This window comes from Crinia signifera, chromosome 9 (genome assembly GCF_055691185.1).
Source record: "Crinia signifera chromosome 9, ASM5569118v1, whole genome shotgun sequence".
NCBI classification, from domain to species: domain Eukaryota; kingdom Metazoa; phylum Chordata; class Amphibia; order Anura; family Myobatrachidae; genus Crinia; species Crinia signifera.
Genome location: NC_139225.1, coordinates 30986292 through 31000304, shown reverse-complemented (window position 1 = coordinate 31000304; position 14013 = coordinate 30986292). Strand labels below are relative to the sequence as shown.

General features: G+C 48.7%; 1 protein-coding gene across 3 annotated transcripts in view; it reads right to left on the bottom strand.

The window, feature by feature from the left end:
• Positions 1–14013, bottom strand: part of PDZD4 (PDZ domain containing 4) — a 97966-nt gene that overhangs the window by 15290 nt on the left and 68663 nt on the right. For 2 of the 3 annotated variants that reach the window (XM_083158684.1, XM_083158681.1), the window contains exon 2: positions 1164–1423. In XM_083158684.1, the coding sequence (XP_083014810.1) occupies positions 1164–1423 (260 nt within the window). The remainder of the gene's footprint in view (positions 1–1163; positions 1424–14013) is intronic. The other variant, XM_083158682.1, reaches the window with a different exon arrangement.

Genomic DNA, 14013 nt, shown 5'->3' with positions numbered 1-14013 from the left:
TTCTCCGGGAGAAGTTCGGAGAGGAGAGAGTCAGTACCCGCTCAGGGGGCGGGGCTTAAGCGTGACATCACTAAACCCCGCCCCCATGCTGATAAACCAGCGAATTCAGTGATCTCCGTGGAGGGGGCGCGGCTAAAATGACGCGATTGTGACATTTTAGCTCCGCCCCCTCCTCTGAGACCCGAGGATTGCGGCATTTTAATGCCGCGATCCCGGGGACAGCGGGGGTCCCCCTTGAATCCGGGAGGGTTGCCCACCCTTCCGGGGGGCCGGGAGGGAGCCCAGATTTTCGGGAGACTCCCGGAAATTTCGGGGAGGGACGGCAACCCTGCTATATACCATAACCTACAGTATGTAGGACACCAGCAGCAGCTTGTTTGCAAAATAACCGGCGCTATCGGCACTCTGATCAAATGGGTGTGGATTAATATGTCTACCGTGCCTAGATCCACATATCTCTATTGGTTGCCAGGCAATAGGTTGACACATTAAAAAAAGTCGACATGGTCTAGATCATTGACTAAAGGTCATCACAAGCAAAAGGTTGACTTTGAAATGGTCGCAAAGGCAACACATTTTTTTATGTTTTTTTGGTGTGTATGTCAACATTTGTATATATCAGGCATGTCCAAACTATGGCCCTCCAGCTGTTGTAAAACTACAAGTCCCATCATGCCTTGCCACAGTTTTTCTATTATGGAATGCTACAACTATGGCAAGGAATGCTGGGATGTGTAGTTTCACAGCTGGAGGGTCACAGTTTGGGCATGCCTAGTATACATGATCCCCGTAACACTGTATGGTTATCCCCTTGCCTGGCTCGCTGCCCTCGGCACACTATTATAGCCTTGTACCCTATCATTTCTCTATAGCAACCTAGAAAATAATAGACAGAATATGATTGATTGGTTGCTATGGACAACAGCACCTCTTTTCATTTTTTTAAGCTTTAGTAAATTTACTCCAAAATCTCTTTTTATCTTTATATTTAATAATTGATTTTTAAATACTAATTAGGAGAAAAAGAAAATGTACAAAAACGATCTCTCCACAATTTATCTTTCCCAAAGACTTAGTACATCTGGCCCCATGTGTAATATCAACTACTACATCACAAGGACAACATGAGACTTTCACTCATTAGTAGTAGACTCTCTACTCACAGCTCTGATAGTACATACGGTTCTAAGACAACTATGGCAGGGCTGGGGGGTCTTGGTTTGCCCATTGTCATGATGTGTTCAAAGGTGATATCTGTTTGTGTTCCACTGTCCACAAACTGGAGGTCATGGTAGGAAGTAGTCAACGCTCCTTTCATACGGGGGCTCCGCCGAAGCACTTGGATCAAGAGAGGGTCTTTTGTGGTGCGTAACGTCTCAAATGTCTGCTCCTGGGAGAGTCGCGAAAGATCTTTTCCATTCACCTGTGGAGCAGCAGAAAATATACATTTCATGTTAGTTCTCCAGGGTCTCATGGAAGGTGACACCGTAAATAGTAAATTTTAACAATGTCTCTATCTCACTGGTAACAGTGACAATAGCTGTGTTTTGATACATTTCCATTTTGTATCATACACCCTCTTATAATGCCTGTTTTCAATGCTATGTACAGTGGAGGTGGAGCCATGGTGATTCTATCATTCTGCCACGCCCCTGAGCAACCATTCTTTGTGCAGGCCACACCCCCAAGGCACCGGTTGGCTGTTCCCTCCTGGAGGAGGGAAGTAAGTATGATGCATATTTTTTCTCTCATAATACCTAATGCATGTTTCTCCTCTGAGATTTATGTACATGCTCTGTAAATACACTTGACAAGTGGCTCAAATTATGACAACAATATCAATGGTATATAATATGATTACTGCTGCACATGCCCGTTGAAAGCAGCTGCTTCTACCAAGTTTGCTGTGTGTGTGTGTTCGTGTATGTGTGTATCTGAGTACACAATCAGTGCACTGGACCAGAGGGCAGCTATCTTGAAAAAGAGACAGGAGCTTTACAATGAGGTGGGAGAATGTGCTTAGAAACTGCAGAACTGGTTCTGTTATGTTTGTTTATGCATTTATTATGGTGTGTTTAACCTTTTCCTACCCACTTATTTTATTATTTAAAGATTTAATACAGCCTATACTACAGACCATCTATAGTACTACATATTAATACTATATTCCATACAGTGTATAAAAAGATAAATGTCTACATTAATGATCAGTGTTGTTACTAGGTTCTTCGACTTCTCCCCGCATAAAAAAATGTTTAGGTGCTTACGCATTTGCAGAACTGTGAGCTTCCCTGCACCATATTAGCATTGTACATGGCCCTCAGTTCTACCAGGGGGGCTGTATACGGGAAAACCACCCGTCCACATTGTGAGATCAGAGAACCCGCGCGAGGCAGTCACAGAGCGCATGCAGTAGGAGAAATAGTCTCTGGCTAGTTAAGCGCACTACAGACATCACTATCCATTTATTGAACAACCCGTTAGGCAAACTGTCAAATTACTGCGTCCACTAATAGCCAACATCACTGCTTCTTCCTAACAGGGGGAAAAGTATGGTAATGATCTATATGTGAGGCCAAATGAGTGAAATGCTGCAATAAAGCCTGCTTCATATGTCATTTGTGGCTTTTCACTTGGCTTCTTTTTGAATAAAGGTAACCTGTAATCATGGCTACATATCTGTTATTACTCAGCACTAGGGAAATGTAAAGTATTGGGCCTCATTCACAAGCATGCGAGGGGGCGAGATTTTGAGTTGGGTGGACCACTGCACCGATGAAAAGGGCAAGCGGTAGCATACAGTGCATGTGTAGATCAGAGTTGCCTACCCTCCAGGCAAGGCCAGGAGGGATGCGGAAATCGTGTCCCCTCCAGACCCCCTGGAGAGAGGGGCAACCCTCCCGGTCAGCCGCCCGGCTCCCGTGACTCCCCTCAGCAGGGGGTCCACGGGTCAAATTATACAAATTGCACCATTTTAGCCCCACCCACCGCAGTGCCCCCATTGCACATTGGGGGCATGGCTAAAATGGCACAATTTCTCTTTGCCACGCCCCAAACAAGTAGCTACCCATGTGGCACCGCCCCCTGCCCCACCTTTTTTCACTCACGGTGACAGGTAAAAACATATGGTCCTTGCAGCATACTTGATCATTTTTCACATTCTCCTCTCTGGAAAGGAGACACATTTTGCCACTGCGGGGGCAGGCTCTGGTGGAAAGTCACTAGGCCCTGCCCCCAAAATGCTAACATTTGCAGATTCGTGGGTAAGGGCTGGAGTTAAATGCTACAATTTGCATAATTTAGGCCCGCCCCTTCTACACGGCACTACAAATCCGTGCATTATCTCCTTACCCAAAGCCTGGCTAGTGGCTTGTTACATGCTGCTAGTTATGTATCCTTCATAGGCTGGTGACAATCGCGCTAAAATCAAACATTTGGACCCTGCAGAAGTCCTGTGTTTCACCTGGAATATGCAGTATGCAAGCTTCAGAGATACTTCAGCCATCTTTTCCCAAGACAGGCTATTATTGATGGAAATTACTAGTCCTAGGTTCTAATATTAAATACAGGGCACTTGTAGGTTGTATTGTATCTATGGATTGTATTGTATCTATGGATTAACAGTAAATCTCCATAGGCAAATGCAGGTGGGGGAGGTTCCAGTTAACCAGAACCCCGCCCTCTTCTTGGCAGGTGACACATGCCGCCACATCATGCAGTGTAAGCAGTTGCACATGCCCAGTGGTAGCAGCTTCCTTTACCAAGTTTGCTTTGTGTGTGGATCTGAGTCCTCAATCAGGGCACTGGACCAGAGAGCAGCTACCAGGAAGAAGACACAGGAGCCTTACCAACTTTTTCTTAAAAAATGCAGTACTGGTTCTATTATGTTTGTGTATTTATTTATTATGGTATGTTCAACCTTTTCCTGACCACTTTTTTCATATTATTTCCCTCATTGCTCCAATGTTCCGCAGCAATGGAGATTGCGGATTGCATTTGGAGCCCCACTCTAGAAATCCTGTGTTTGCCACTGATCTCTAATGATAGCATAAACTTTTTTTATTTCTTGTTTTTTTCCTGCATTGCATGAAGCCAAGCTTCTAATTTGTGCTTATGTTGGGATGGTAGCCCCTGTGATCCCTGGTTCTAAACCACAATATTCTCTTAAAACATTCACTGCCCTCCCTTCACCCCCTCGCCCGTCTCGGCTGCACTAGCTGCAGATGTTGGGCCCCCTCCTATCTGGTACACTGCACAGCATTTCACCATTAGCCTGTGACTCTATCAGAGACCGATCAATGGTGTTCTTGCTTACTGTGTCTTATTGATACACAGTAACCGTTGTCATGGAAACTGTGCCTTTTCTGAAGGAACGAAACACAGTTGGGAGGCAACAGAGAGAATATATTTTTGCATGTGGGGGGATGGGGCAGCGGGGATAGGGGACAAGGTTTGCGGAGGACACAGGGATGATGGGGGCATTCTGCTTGTGTAATTATTAGACGAGAAACGTGTACCAGTGACAGCTTCAGGACACTAGGAAGAGAAACAATGACAGGGAGAGTTAATGAGCACGCAGGAGAGCGAGGAGAGACAGACAATAAGATGGAAAGGAAGACAGCAAGGACATGGGGAGAGAGAACACAGTGCATTAGGAAAGACGTGAGATAGAATGGAAGAAGAGGTCCAGCAATTGCATCAAAGATTGCTCTGCATGTATGTCATCTCTGCTTGGCTGGAATCTGCTGGGAATCTCCCCAGTTAAGGTTCTGCACATGACTTTGTAGTCTGGCTGTAACTGCGCAGGTGGTGGGCAGTGGGGTGATTTGCAAAGCAAAGCTGGTCTATCCAGAGCAAATGCAGGCCTTTGTCAGGGGGTTTCTCTATCTATCTATCTATCTATCTATCTATCTATCTATCTATCGTGGGATGTAGTCAGCATGATAATGCTGGAATACCAACAGATGGCATCTTGATCCGTGAGTATGCAAGGACTAGGAGCGGGCGGTTGGGGGGGGGGGGGGGACAGATGGGGGGGTTATTTTTAGGCACTAGTGGGAGGACTTAGTGTTAGGTTGCAGGTGGGAAGGTTAGGGTTAGGCTGCAGGGAGGGGAAGGTATGGGTTAGGCTGCAGGGAGGGGAAGGTATGGGTTAGGCTGCAGGGAGGGGAAGGTTAGGTCAGGCTGCGGGGAGGGGAAGGTTAGGATTAGGCTGCAGGAAAGGGAAGGTTAGGGTTAGGCTGCAGGAAGGGGAAGGTTAGGGTTAGGCTGCAGGAAGGGTTAGGTTAGGCTGCAGGAAGGGGAAGGTTAGGGTTAGGCTGCAGGGAGGGGAAGGTTAGGGTTAGGCTGCAGGGAGGGGAAGGTTAGGGTTAGGCTGCAGGAGGGAAAGTTAGGGTTATGCTGCAGGGATGGGAAGGTTAGGGTTAGGCTGCAGGAAGGGGAAGGTTAGGGTTAAGCTGCAGGGAGGGGAAGGTTAGGCTGCAGGGAGGGAAGGTTAGGGTTAGGCTGCAGGAGGGAAGGTTAGGGTTAGGCTGCAGGGAGGGAAGGTTAGGGTTAGGCTGCAGGGAGGGAAGGTTAGGGTTAGGCTGCAGGGATGGGAGGGTTAGGATTAGGCTGCAGGGAGGGGAAGGTTAGGGTTAGGCTGCAGGGAGGGGAAGGTTAGGGTTAGGCTGCAGAGAGGGGAAGGTTAGGGTTAGGCTGCAGGGGTGGTAGGGTTAGGGTTAGGCTGCAGGGAGGGAAAGGTTAGGGTTAGGCTGCAGGGAGGGGAAGGTTAGGGTTAGGCTGCAGGGAGGGAAAGGTTAGGGTTAGGCTGCAGGGAGGGGAAGGTTAGGGTTAGGCTGCAGAGAGGGGAAGGTTAGGGTTAGGCTGCAGGGGTGGTAGGGTTAGGGTTAGGCTGCAGTAAGGGGAAGGTTAAGGTTAGGCTGCAGTGAGGGGAAGGTTAGGGTTAGGCTGCAATAAGGGGAAGGTTAGGGTTAGGCTGCAGTGAGGGGAAGGTTAGGGTTAGGCTGCAGGGAGGGGAAGGTTAGGGTTAGGCTGCAGGAAGGGGAAGGTTAGGGTTAGGCTGCAGGAAGGGTTAGGTTAGGCTGCAGGAAGGGAAAGGTTAGTGTTAGGCTGCAGGGAGGGGAAGGTTAGGTTTAGGCTACAGGGAGGGGAAGGTTAGGGTTAGGCTGCAGGAGGGAAGGTTAGGGTTATGCTGCAGGGAGGGGAAGGTATGGGTTAGGCTGCAGGGAGGGGAAGGTATGGGTTAGGCTGCAGGGAGGGGAAGGTTAGGTTAGGCTGCAGGGAGGGGAAGGTTAGGATTAGGCTGCAGGGAGGGGAAGGTTAGGGTTAGGCTGCAGGAAAGGGAAGGTTAGGGTTAGGCTGCAGGAAGGGTTAGGTTAGGCTGCAGGAAGGGGAAGGATAGGGTTAGGCTGCAGGGAGGGGAAGGTTAGGTTTAGGCTACAGGGAGGGGAAGGTTAGGGTTAGGCTGCAGGAGGGAAGGTTAGGGTTATGCTGCAGGGATGGGAAGGTTAGGGTTAGGCTGCAGGAAGGGGAAGGTTAGGTTTAGGCTGCAGGGAGGGGAAGGTTACGGCTAGGCTGCAGGGAGGGGAAGGTTAGGTTAGGCTGCAGGAGGGGTTAGGGTTAGGCTGCAGGGATGGGAAGGTTAGGGTTAGGCTGCAGGGATGGGAAGGTTAGGGTTAGGCTGCAGGGATGGGAGGGTTAGGATTAGGCTGCAGGGAGGGGAAGGTTAGGGTTAGGCTGCAGGGAGGGGAAGGTTAGGGTTAGGCTGCAGAGAGGGGAAGGTTAGGGTTAGGCTGCAGGGGTGGTAGGGTTAGGGTTAGGCTGCAGGGAGGGAAAGGTTAGGGTTAGGCTGCAGGGAGGGGAAGGTTAGGGTTAGGCTGCAGAGAGGGGAAGGTTAGGGTTAGGCTGCAGGGGTGGTAGGGTTAGGCTGCAGTGAGGGGAAGGTTAGGGTTAGGCTGCAGTGAGGGGAAGGTTAGGGTTAGGCTGCAGTGAGGGAAGGTTAGGATTAGGCTGCGGGGAGGGGAAGGTTAGGGTTAGGCTGAGGGAGGGAAGGTTAGGGTTAGGCTGCAGGGAGGGGAAGGTTAGGGTTATGCTGCAGGGAGGGGAAGGTTAGGGTTATGCTGCAGAAGGGAAGATTACATTTAGGCTGCAGGGAAGGTGGGTTAGGTTCAGGGACTAGCATACTTTAGGACTAGCGTAGGGTACTTAGGGGCCCCCAATCTGGGTTCCCTCCTTCAAGATTCCGGCATTGGTATTTTTACTGTTGACATCCTAAACACTGGTCATTTGTATGTATCTCATATATAGGCTCTGGTGAGATTCCGATGCCAATGTTCGGAGCTGTACACACATACACACGCACATACAGCACACACATACAAGCACTCTGTCTTACCTACTGCAACAGCATGTTGTAGATCATATACAATATTTGTCAGTGGGGGGGGGGTTTGAGTCCCCCCTCCCCACTGCCTGTGCCACTGCTATCTATTGCAGCGGCCCCCAAGGCCATTTGGTACGATATCCCTCTACATCCCAGGCGGACAAGAAAAGCCTTTAGGAATTGCTTCTTCCTCCCCCGGACTCCATTCACACACAGACAAGAGCTAGCTGACAATATTGTTACATAGTCTGGGGAGCAATTTGCTGCTGAGCGCATCTCGCCTGATACTGTCTGGTTGACCCTTCAGAGCAAAAGTGCAGATCGTGTCACATTTACTTAATACGATAATGATATCCTTTATGCATCTATACACTACAGCTTATTTGTTTCAGGGTTTTACAGAGAATATTTGTCCCCTGTTCCACTGGTGCTTACATTTACACTAGTGATGTTGGTGGGGCGCCTGTGCATTAGTATGTGTGTATTTGCGCTTGTGCAGACCCTCTGTGCGAACGGCTTCAGCGACTATCACAGTCGACGAGGCGTTCGCACGAGCAGGGGGCGGCAACAGGGAAACACCCAACATTTTATGGTCGACCCCATGAAAACGCTAAGTATTCTCTGAGAACGTAGAAGGCCGAAGCAATGTTTGCACTGGGAAAAGACCAATGCAAACATTGAGAGAGAGCATACAAACTCAACACAGTTGTTAGGAGACTGCAATGCTAACCACAACGCTACCGGGCAAAGAGAACACAATGCGGAAACCCACCCACCCCCACCCCCCCCCCCCAGAGGAAAAATCATTTGATGGTTACTTACCATCGAACGATCTTTCCTCCTCTACCAGCGCTTGCAGCTGCCACATTACCCAGGAGTCACTAGGCGGCTGCACTGATTTGAGCACCGACGTCATGCTCCCTGTCATGTCCCCCCCAGGGCTGTGTTCTGAGCCCCCTGCTGTACTCTCTATATACTTACGACTGTTTGGCCACTTCGAGCACCACCAACATCATTAAGTTTGCAGACGACACTGTTGTGGTGGTGGGCCTGATCTCTAACAATGATGAGACAGCCTACCCCTAGAGGAGGTTAGCAACCTGGAATCTTGGTGCAAGGTCAACAATCTCTATCTAAACCTCAGCAAAACTAAGGAACTAATAGTGGACTTCAGCACAAAGCAGGAGAAAAACTACCAGCCACTGACCATCAATGGGACCCCAGTGGAGAGAGTAGACAGTTTCAGGTGTCCTCTACACCATGTCATGTTAACTCCCTGGCGAAAAAGGCTCGGCAACGTCTTTATCATCTTAGTCGGCTGAAGGACTTTAGACTATCCTCAAGGGTACTAAAGAATTTCTATGCCTGCACCATTGAGAGCATCCTGACAGGAAATATCACGGCCTGGTTTGGGAACAGCACCAAAAAGGACAGACAAGCTCTCCAGAGGGTTGTGCGATCGGCAGAGCGCACCATCCGTATCGAGCCTCCAGATCTGGACACTATATACAGCAAGTGATGCTGGACCAAAGTCAGGAAGATAATGAAGGACCTCAGCCATCCCAACAATGGACTCTTCTCCCTATTGCGATCAGGGAAACGCTACCGCTCATTGAAGGCAAACACAGAGCGAATGAGAAGGAGCTTCTTCCCGCAGGCCATTAGAGCCCTCAACCAGACCTCCTAGTACCAGGACTTTCCTTCCTTCTACCAGACCTACCCCACACAATCTCTCTCTACACTATTCCTCAGCCGATCTACTTATCCTACCGTAATGTAGGACAGTTGTATAAGCATTTCACTACATATTGTACTATGTATGACTTGTATGTGACATATAGATTTGATTTGATTCAGCCGGGCACTCCCAGCATTTCTATGGGTGCGCCCACGGTTTTCTGGGCACGCTTATAAAACGCCGGAGGTCTACTCCGCCACGACCCCCGCCTGTCAGTCAGGCTGCAAGCACCTTGGCAAGATCGGCCCCATAGTGAGGAGCAATTGAAAGGGAGTCAGGAGAGGCCAGCGCTGCTTTATGAGATAGAGCGGTTCTATAGGAAAGGTGCTGCCTCAGTGGTTAAGTATGACACTGATAGACCGGCTGTAGATTGAAGTTGGAGTTTCAGCAAAACGCTTTGCTTCCCTTTGTCACGGACATGAAAGTGAAATGTATGGTCCTACGGTTCTGGTAACTGATAAAATCATTTCATCAGTTAGTCAGAAATGCTGCCATTTTTCTCCCTTCACCTTCCAAGTTACCGGCTTCAATAGGGAAATACGTTTCTCTGTTAACATCGTTACTTTACAGAGTTATTTTTTCTTTTAGACCCTTTAATCTTTTTATTTTTTACACACTGCAAATGGGCAAATAAAGAACCCTTTCATTTTTTATTGCTGCAACTGAAAGTGGGAAGGAATTGAAAGGTCTACAGTGTCTGAGTAGACGGCCAATATGTTGACACCAAAATGTATTGATAGATACAGGAGCAGTAGCGCACACAGGTGGGGTTTCCCAGAAACTCCCACTGACAGGAGAGAGAGACCAGGCATGATATTACTAAGCCCCACCCCCTCATGGCAAAATGCTGCGATTTGTGAGTCTCTCAGGAGGGGGCGGGGCCAAAATACTGCATGTCTAATGGAATCATGTAAAATATTGCTCCCCCTTCCCAATGACCTGTGAATCGCAGCAATTTGCAGCGAGGGGTAGGGGCTTAGCAAAATCATGCATGGCCTCTCTCCCCAGTCAGTGGAGGTTTCTGGGAAACCCCCACTGACGAGTCTTCCTCCCCTGAGGAAGACTGCTGTGTGCAGTTGAAACGGTATTGGGCCGTGTGCGTACATGTATGAGGGAGGCAGTGTATGTATGAGAGGCAGCGTGTGTATATGTAAGATTAGGGGGGGGGGGGGTATGCAGAGGCTTTGCCTAGGGTGCCAAGAAACCTGGCACCAGCCCTGAACAGAAGCACAGTGTCTATTCACGGGTGACAGGGGGGTCTCCCAACTGCCCCCCCCCGGGACAGTGGGACAGTCGGGAGGTATGGGTCCCTCATAGTAGGTCCCCCACTGCCTTCCCTGCTGCTCCCCCCTCCCCTGCAGCAGACAGCATGGACACCTCCATGTTGTCTAAAATCACAGCCAGAATGAAAATGCGCCAATCGCCAGGACTTATAAAGGGTCCAGGGCTCATAAGAATCCGTCAGCAGGGTGAAGACATTCGGCCTTGTTCTGGATCTGGAAAATGTTGCGAAGGAGTGAGCCATCCATGTACCTGAATCAGATCAGCAAGACATGCAGCAGCTGCCCCTGACATCAACCAGGTAAAACTGGGTGCAAGCAGTTAACCACTAATTCAAGCTTTGCTACCACCACTTCTGGACAGACCGCCAACAGTTAAGTCTCGTCCCTTGGCAATGACAAAGTATAAAATACAAACACCTAACGCAGTTTTAGGGCACAGCAACCTCAAAGTACTGTATACAAACTTGCCTACCTTTGAAAATCAGGGAGATTATAGTTGGTGGTAGACAGGGACTGATTGGGACTTCAATCCAGCCCGGGAAATATCCAATCCAGCCCGGGGGGGGGGGGGGGGTCGGCGGGGGTGGGTGGGTGTGCTGTCGGCGGCGGGGGGGGGGGGGGGGGGGTCGGCGGGGGCGGAGTTGTATGTAATGCAGGGGGGCTGCTCACCTGCTGATTTCTGTGCTGGCTCCAAATGCCGGACGGAGAGGGGGGGGGGGGAGCTTCTGCAGCCGGGCGGAGGGGGAGCCATCCAGCAACTTCACTGTCCCCCCACAGCACTCTCCACGGCAGCGGCAGCAATGGAGATCCCGAACTCTGTCACATGGCTGGCTGCAGGAGGCTGTCAGTACGACGCTCTCACTGTCATATTTATTTATTAACAGTTTCTTATATAGCGCACACATATTCTGCAGCGCTTTACAGATAATATTTGAATGTTCACATCAGTCCCTACCCCAGTGGAGCTTCCAATCTATATTCCCTACCACATGTACACACACACAGACATTCTAGGGTTAATTTATGTTGGGAGCCAATTAACCTACCAGTTTGTTTTTGGATTAAGGGAAACCGGAGTAAACCCACACAAGTACGGGGAGAATATACAAACTCCCCACAGTTAGGGCCATGGTGGGGATCGAACCCATGACCTCAGCGCTGTGAGGCAGTAATGCTAACCATTATATCATCTGTACTGCCCCTGTGTATTTAGTACCGGGTTCTATTTTTGTATATGCCCAAAATTTCAAAAGGGCAATGCGTTTACTAGCAAAGCATGGCTTGTGAAGGTATTCTGGGCAGATCCATGACCGGAGGTGCCAGGTTTTAGAGCCCGCCGCTTAGTAAATAAGCCCAACTGAGTAAGCCATGGTCTATAAACTACCTGATTTGAACACCGTTAAATACAGTATGATAAATCATTCCCAATCACAGGAGCTCAGTATTCACAATGGAGAGATATTTATGGAGCTTATAAAAGGGTAACATGGCGTCATTTACGGGATAGTCCCAAAAATTTATACCTACATGACCCCAAGAGAACCGCTCGCCAATATCACCCTCTGGAAGCAGAACCTAATCATAAGCTGGATATACAAGATTATGGACTTTGGTCACGCTTGGAATGTACAACACTCAGCCTTTGGATTCAGTAGGAACGTGTGATAAACCATTCATATAAGGACTGCCACCAGTCACCAACACATATAAGAGGCTACTATCGTTACAGCCCAAGAAAAAGTATTCCTATTACCTATACAGCATGACAGCCTGTGGGGGAACAACATGTATTAGATGGGCAGAGAAGGTGGGGGCACAGAAGTGTACAGTACATGATGGTAGGAGGAGCAGGTACTGTAAGTGGCAGTGTGGTACTTATGTTTAATCTGTCTAGGATTACTCTGTTTTCTTCTGGACATCTCTCTGTAATAGGCAGTCAGGGTGGCCAGGAGAGATCAGCCTCTGGCAGGGGCAGATGTCCTCACCACAGGTTGGGGCAGAAGTCCTCTCCCATATCCCTTGTCGGTGTGCCCTGAGCCCAGGGGTGGGCATGGTCCCCCAACAGAATGATCTGGGGGAAGCAAGACTTTAACCTCACACCAGGCTGTCACTGACCAATGTCATCCAGCAGCGCTGCTAGCCACAGCCGGGGGTTTAGGAAGCCCGCAGCGCAGGATGCAGCGCACCCATGGGGTAGTGCAGAGCCATTCGGGTGTCCAGGGCTGAGGCCGATGTAGCCCCAGCTGAGCAGAGCAGGTGTATTGCGGAGGCAGAGCCCCGGAGCAGGGCAGATAACGGTGCTGCAGGCTGTGTGTGTGTGTACCAGGCGGTGCCGGTGGTCCAGGCGCTGTGGGCCGGGCTCTGCACGACCTCTCGCCGATAGACGCGCCAGGATTGTCATAGCTGAGGAGCTAAAAAAGGTGGAGTTGCTGGCTATGACAGTGAGGGCGTTTGCAGCCTCGGTACTGTCAGCCTTCAGCCGACCCGGTGAGGAGAACGGCCACAGAGAGGGGTGGGACCCGGCCCACCGGGAAATGTCCCGGCTTCCCGGTGTCCCAATTCGCCTCTGGTGGTAGAGATTATAGTTGGTGGTAGAATTTTGCAAAGTGCACCATTGAGGAGGCGTGTCATGCTCCACTTAAAGGGCGTGTCAAGTTCAATATATGGAGAGATTGTAAACGTGGCACCTAGAAGCTTGGGTGTGTACTGCTACATCTGAGAGGACTCTTTTAAAATTACTTATATTATATCCAAATGTAGATGAGCCACAAAGCAGTAAGTAAGAGCTACTATACTTGGCAAAGTGCTGGGAAATGGTGCTGATGATTCAATATAAATGTATCTATCATTACTTATGGGCAGATTTCACTGAGTGGAGAGTAAGTCAGAACAATAGGAACCTGGTACCAATACTAACATTAATAGTGACGGTAGCAAAAAAATAATAATTTTGAAGAACTGGACAACTAAAAGCTCCCCTTATGAAAACTATGTACTTGGAAAAATATAATGCATTGGCAGAAGTGGAAGAGGGTGGCTGGAGGTTTTATAGGACCTGGGGTGTCTTTATTGAAACTTTAAACAGGCAACTGCAACACCAAATTATACTCCCCTTCGAAGAAACAAGATGGTATTGTAGAAGAATACCGGTATAGGACATGGGAAGTAGAAAATGAAGTAGATCAACCCAACAATAGATTTAAGGAAAGAGTCTCATTTATTTGGAAGAGAATGAGGAAACTTCCTCATTCACACTACATTTGCAGTTTATCCTAAGTGTGCCTGTATTGTGATTTTTGTCTTATACGTTGTTAAAGTATAGACATATGAGTTACGATCATGAGTTCATCTATGTGTAGATTCTAGCAGGTAAAAACCGTAGGTCGCTTATAAAATTAAGAGGAGATAGTTTAAACTCTACCCTGCTAAGAGTTAAGGTAGGAATGAGAGTTTTAGGAAGATTAAAGTAACAGTGATAGCAAGGAAGAGCCCTCCATCCTCAATGATACCTGCAGAAATATGCTATTTATCTATTTTTTTTTGTTCCTCTATGTCTACTTTTAGATGTATGTGGAAATATTGAATAAAACTTTATATTAAAAAAAGTA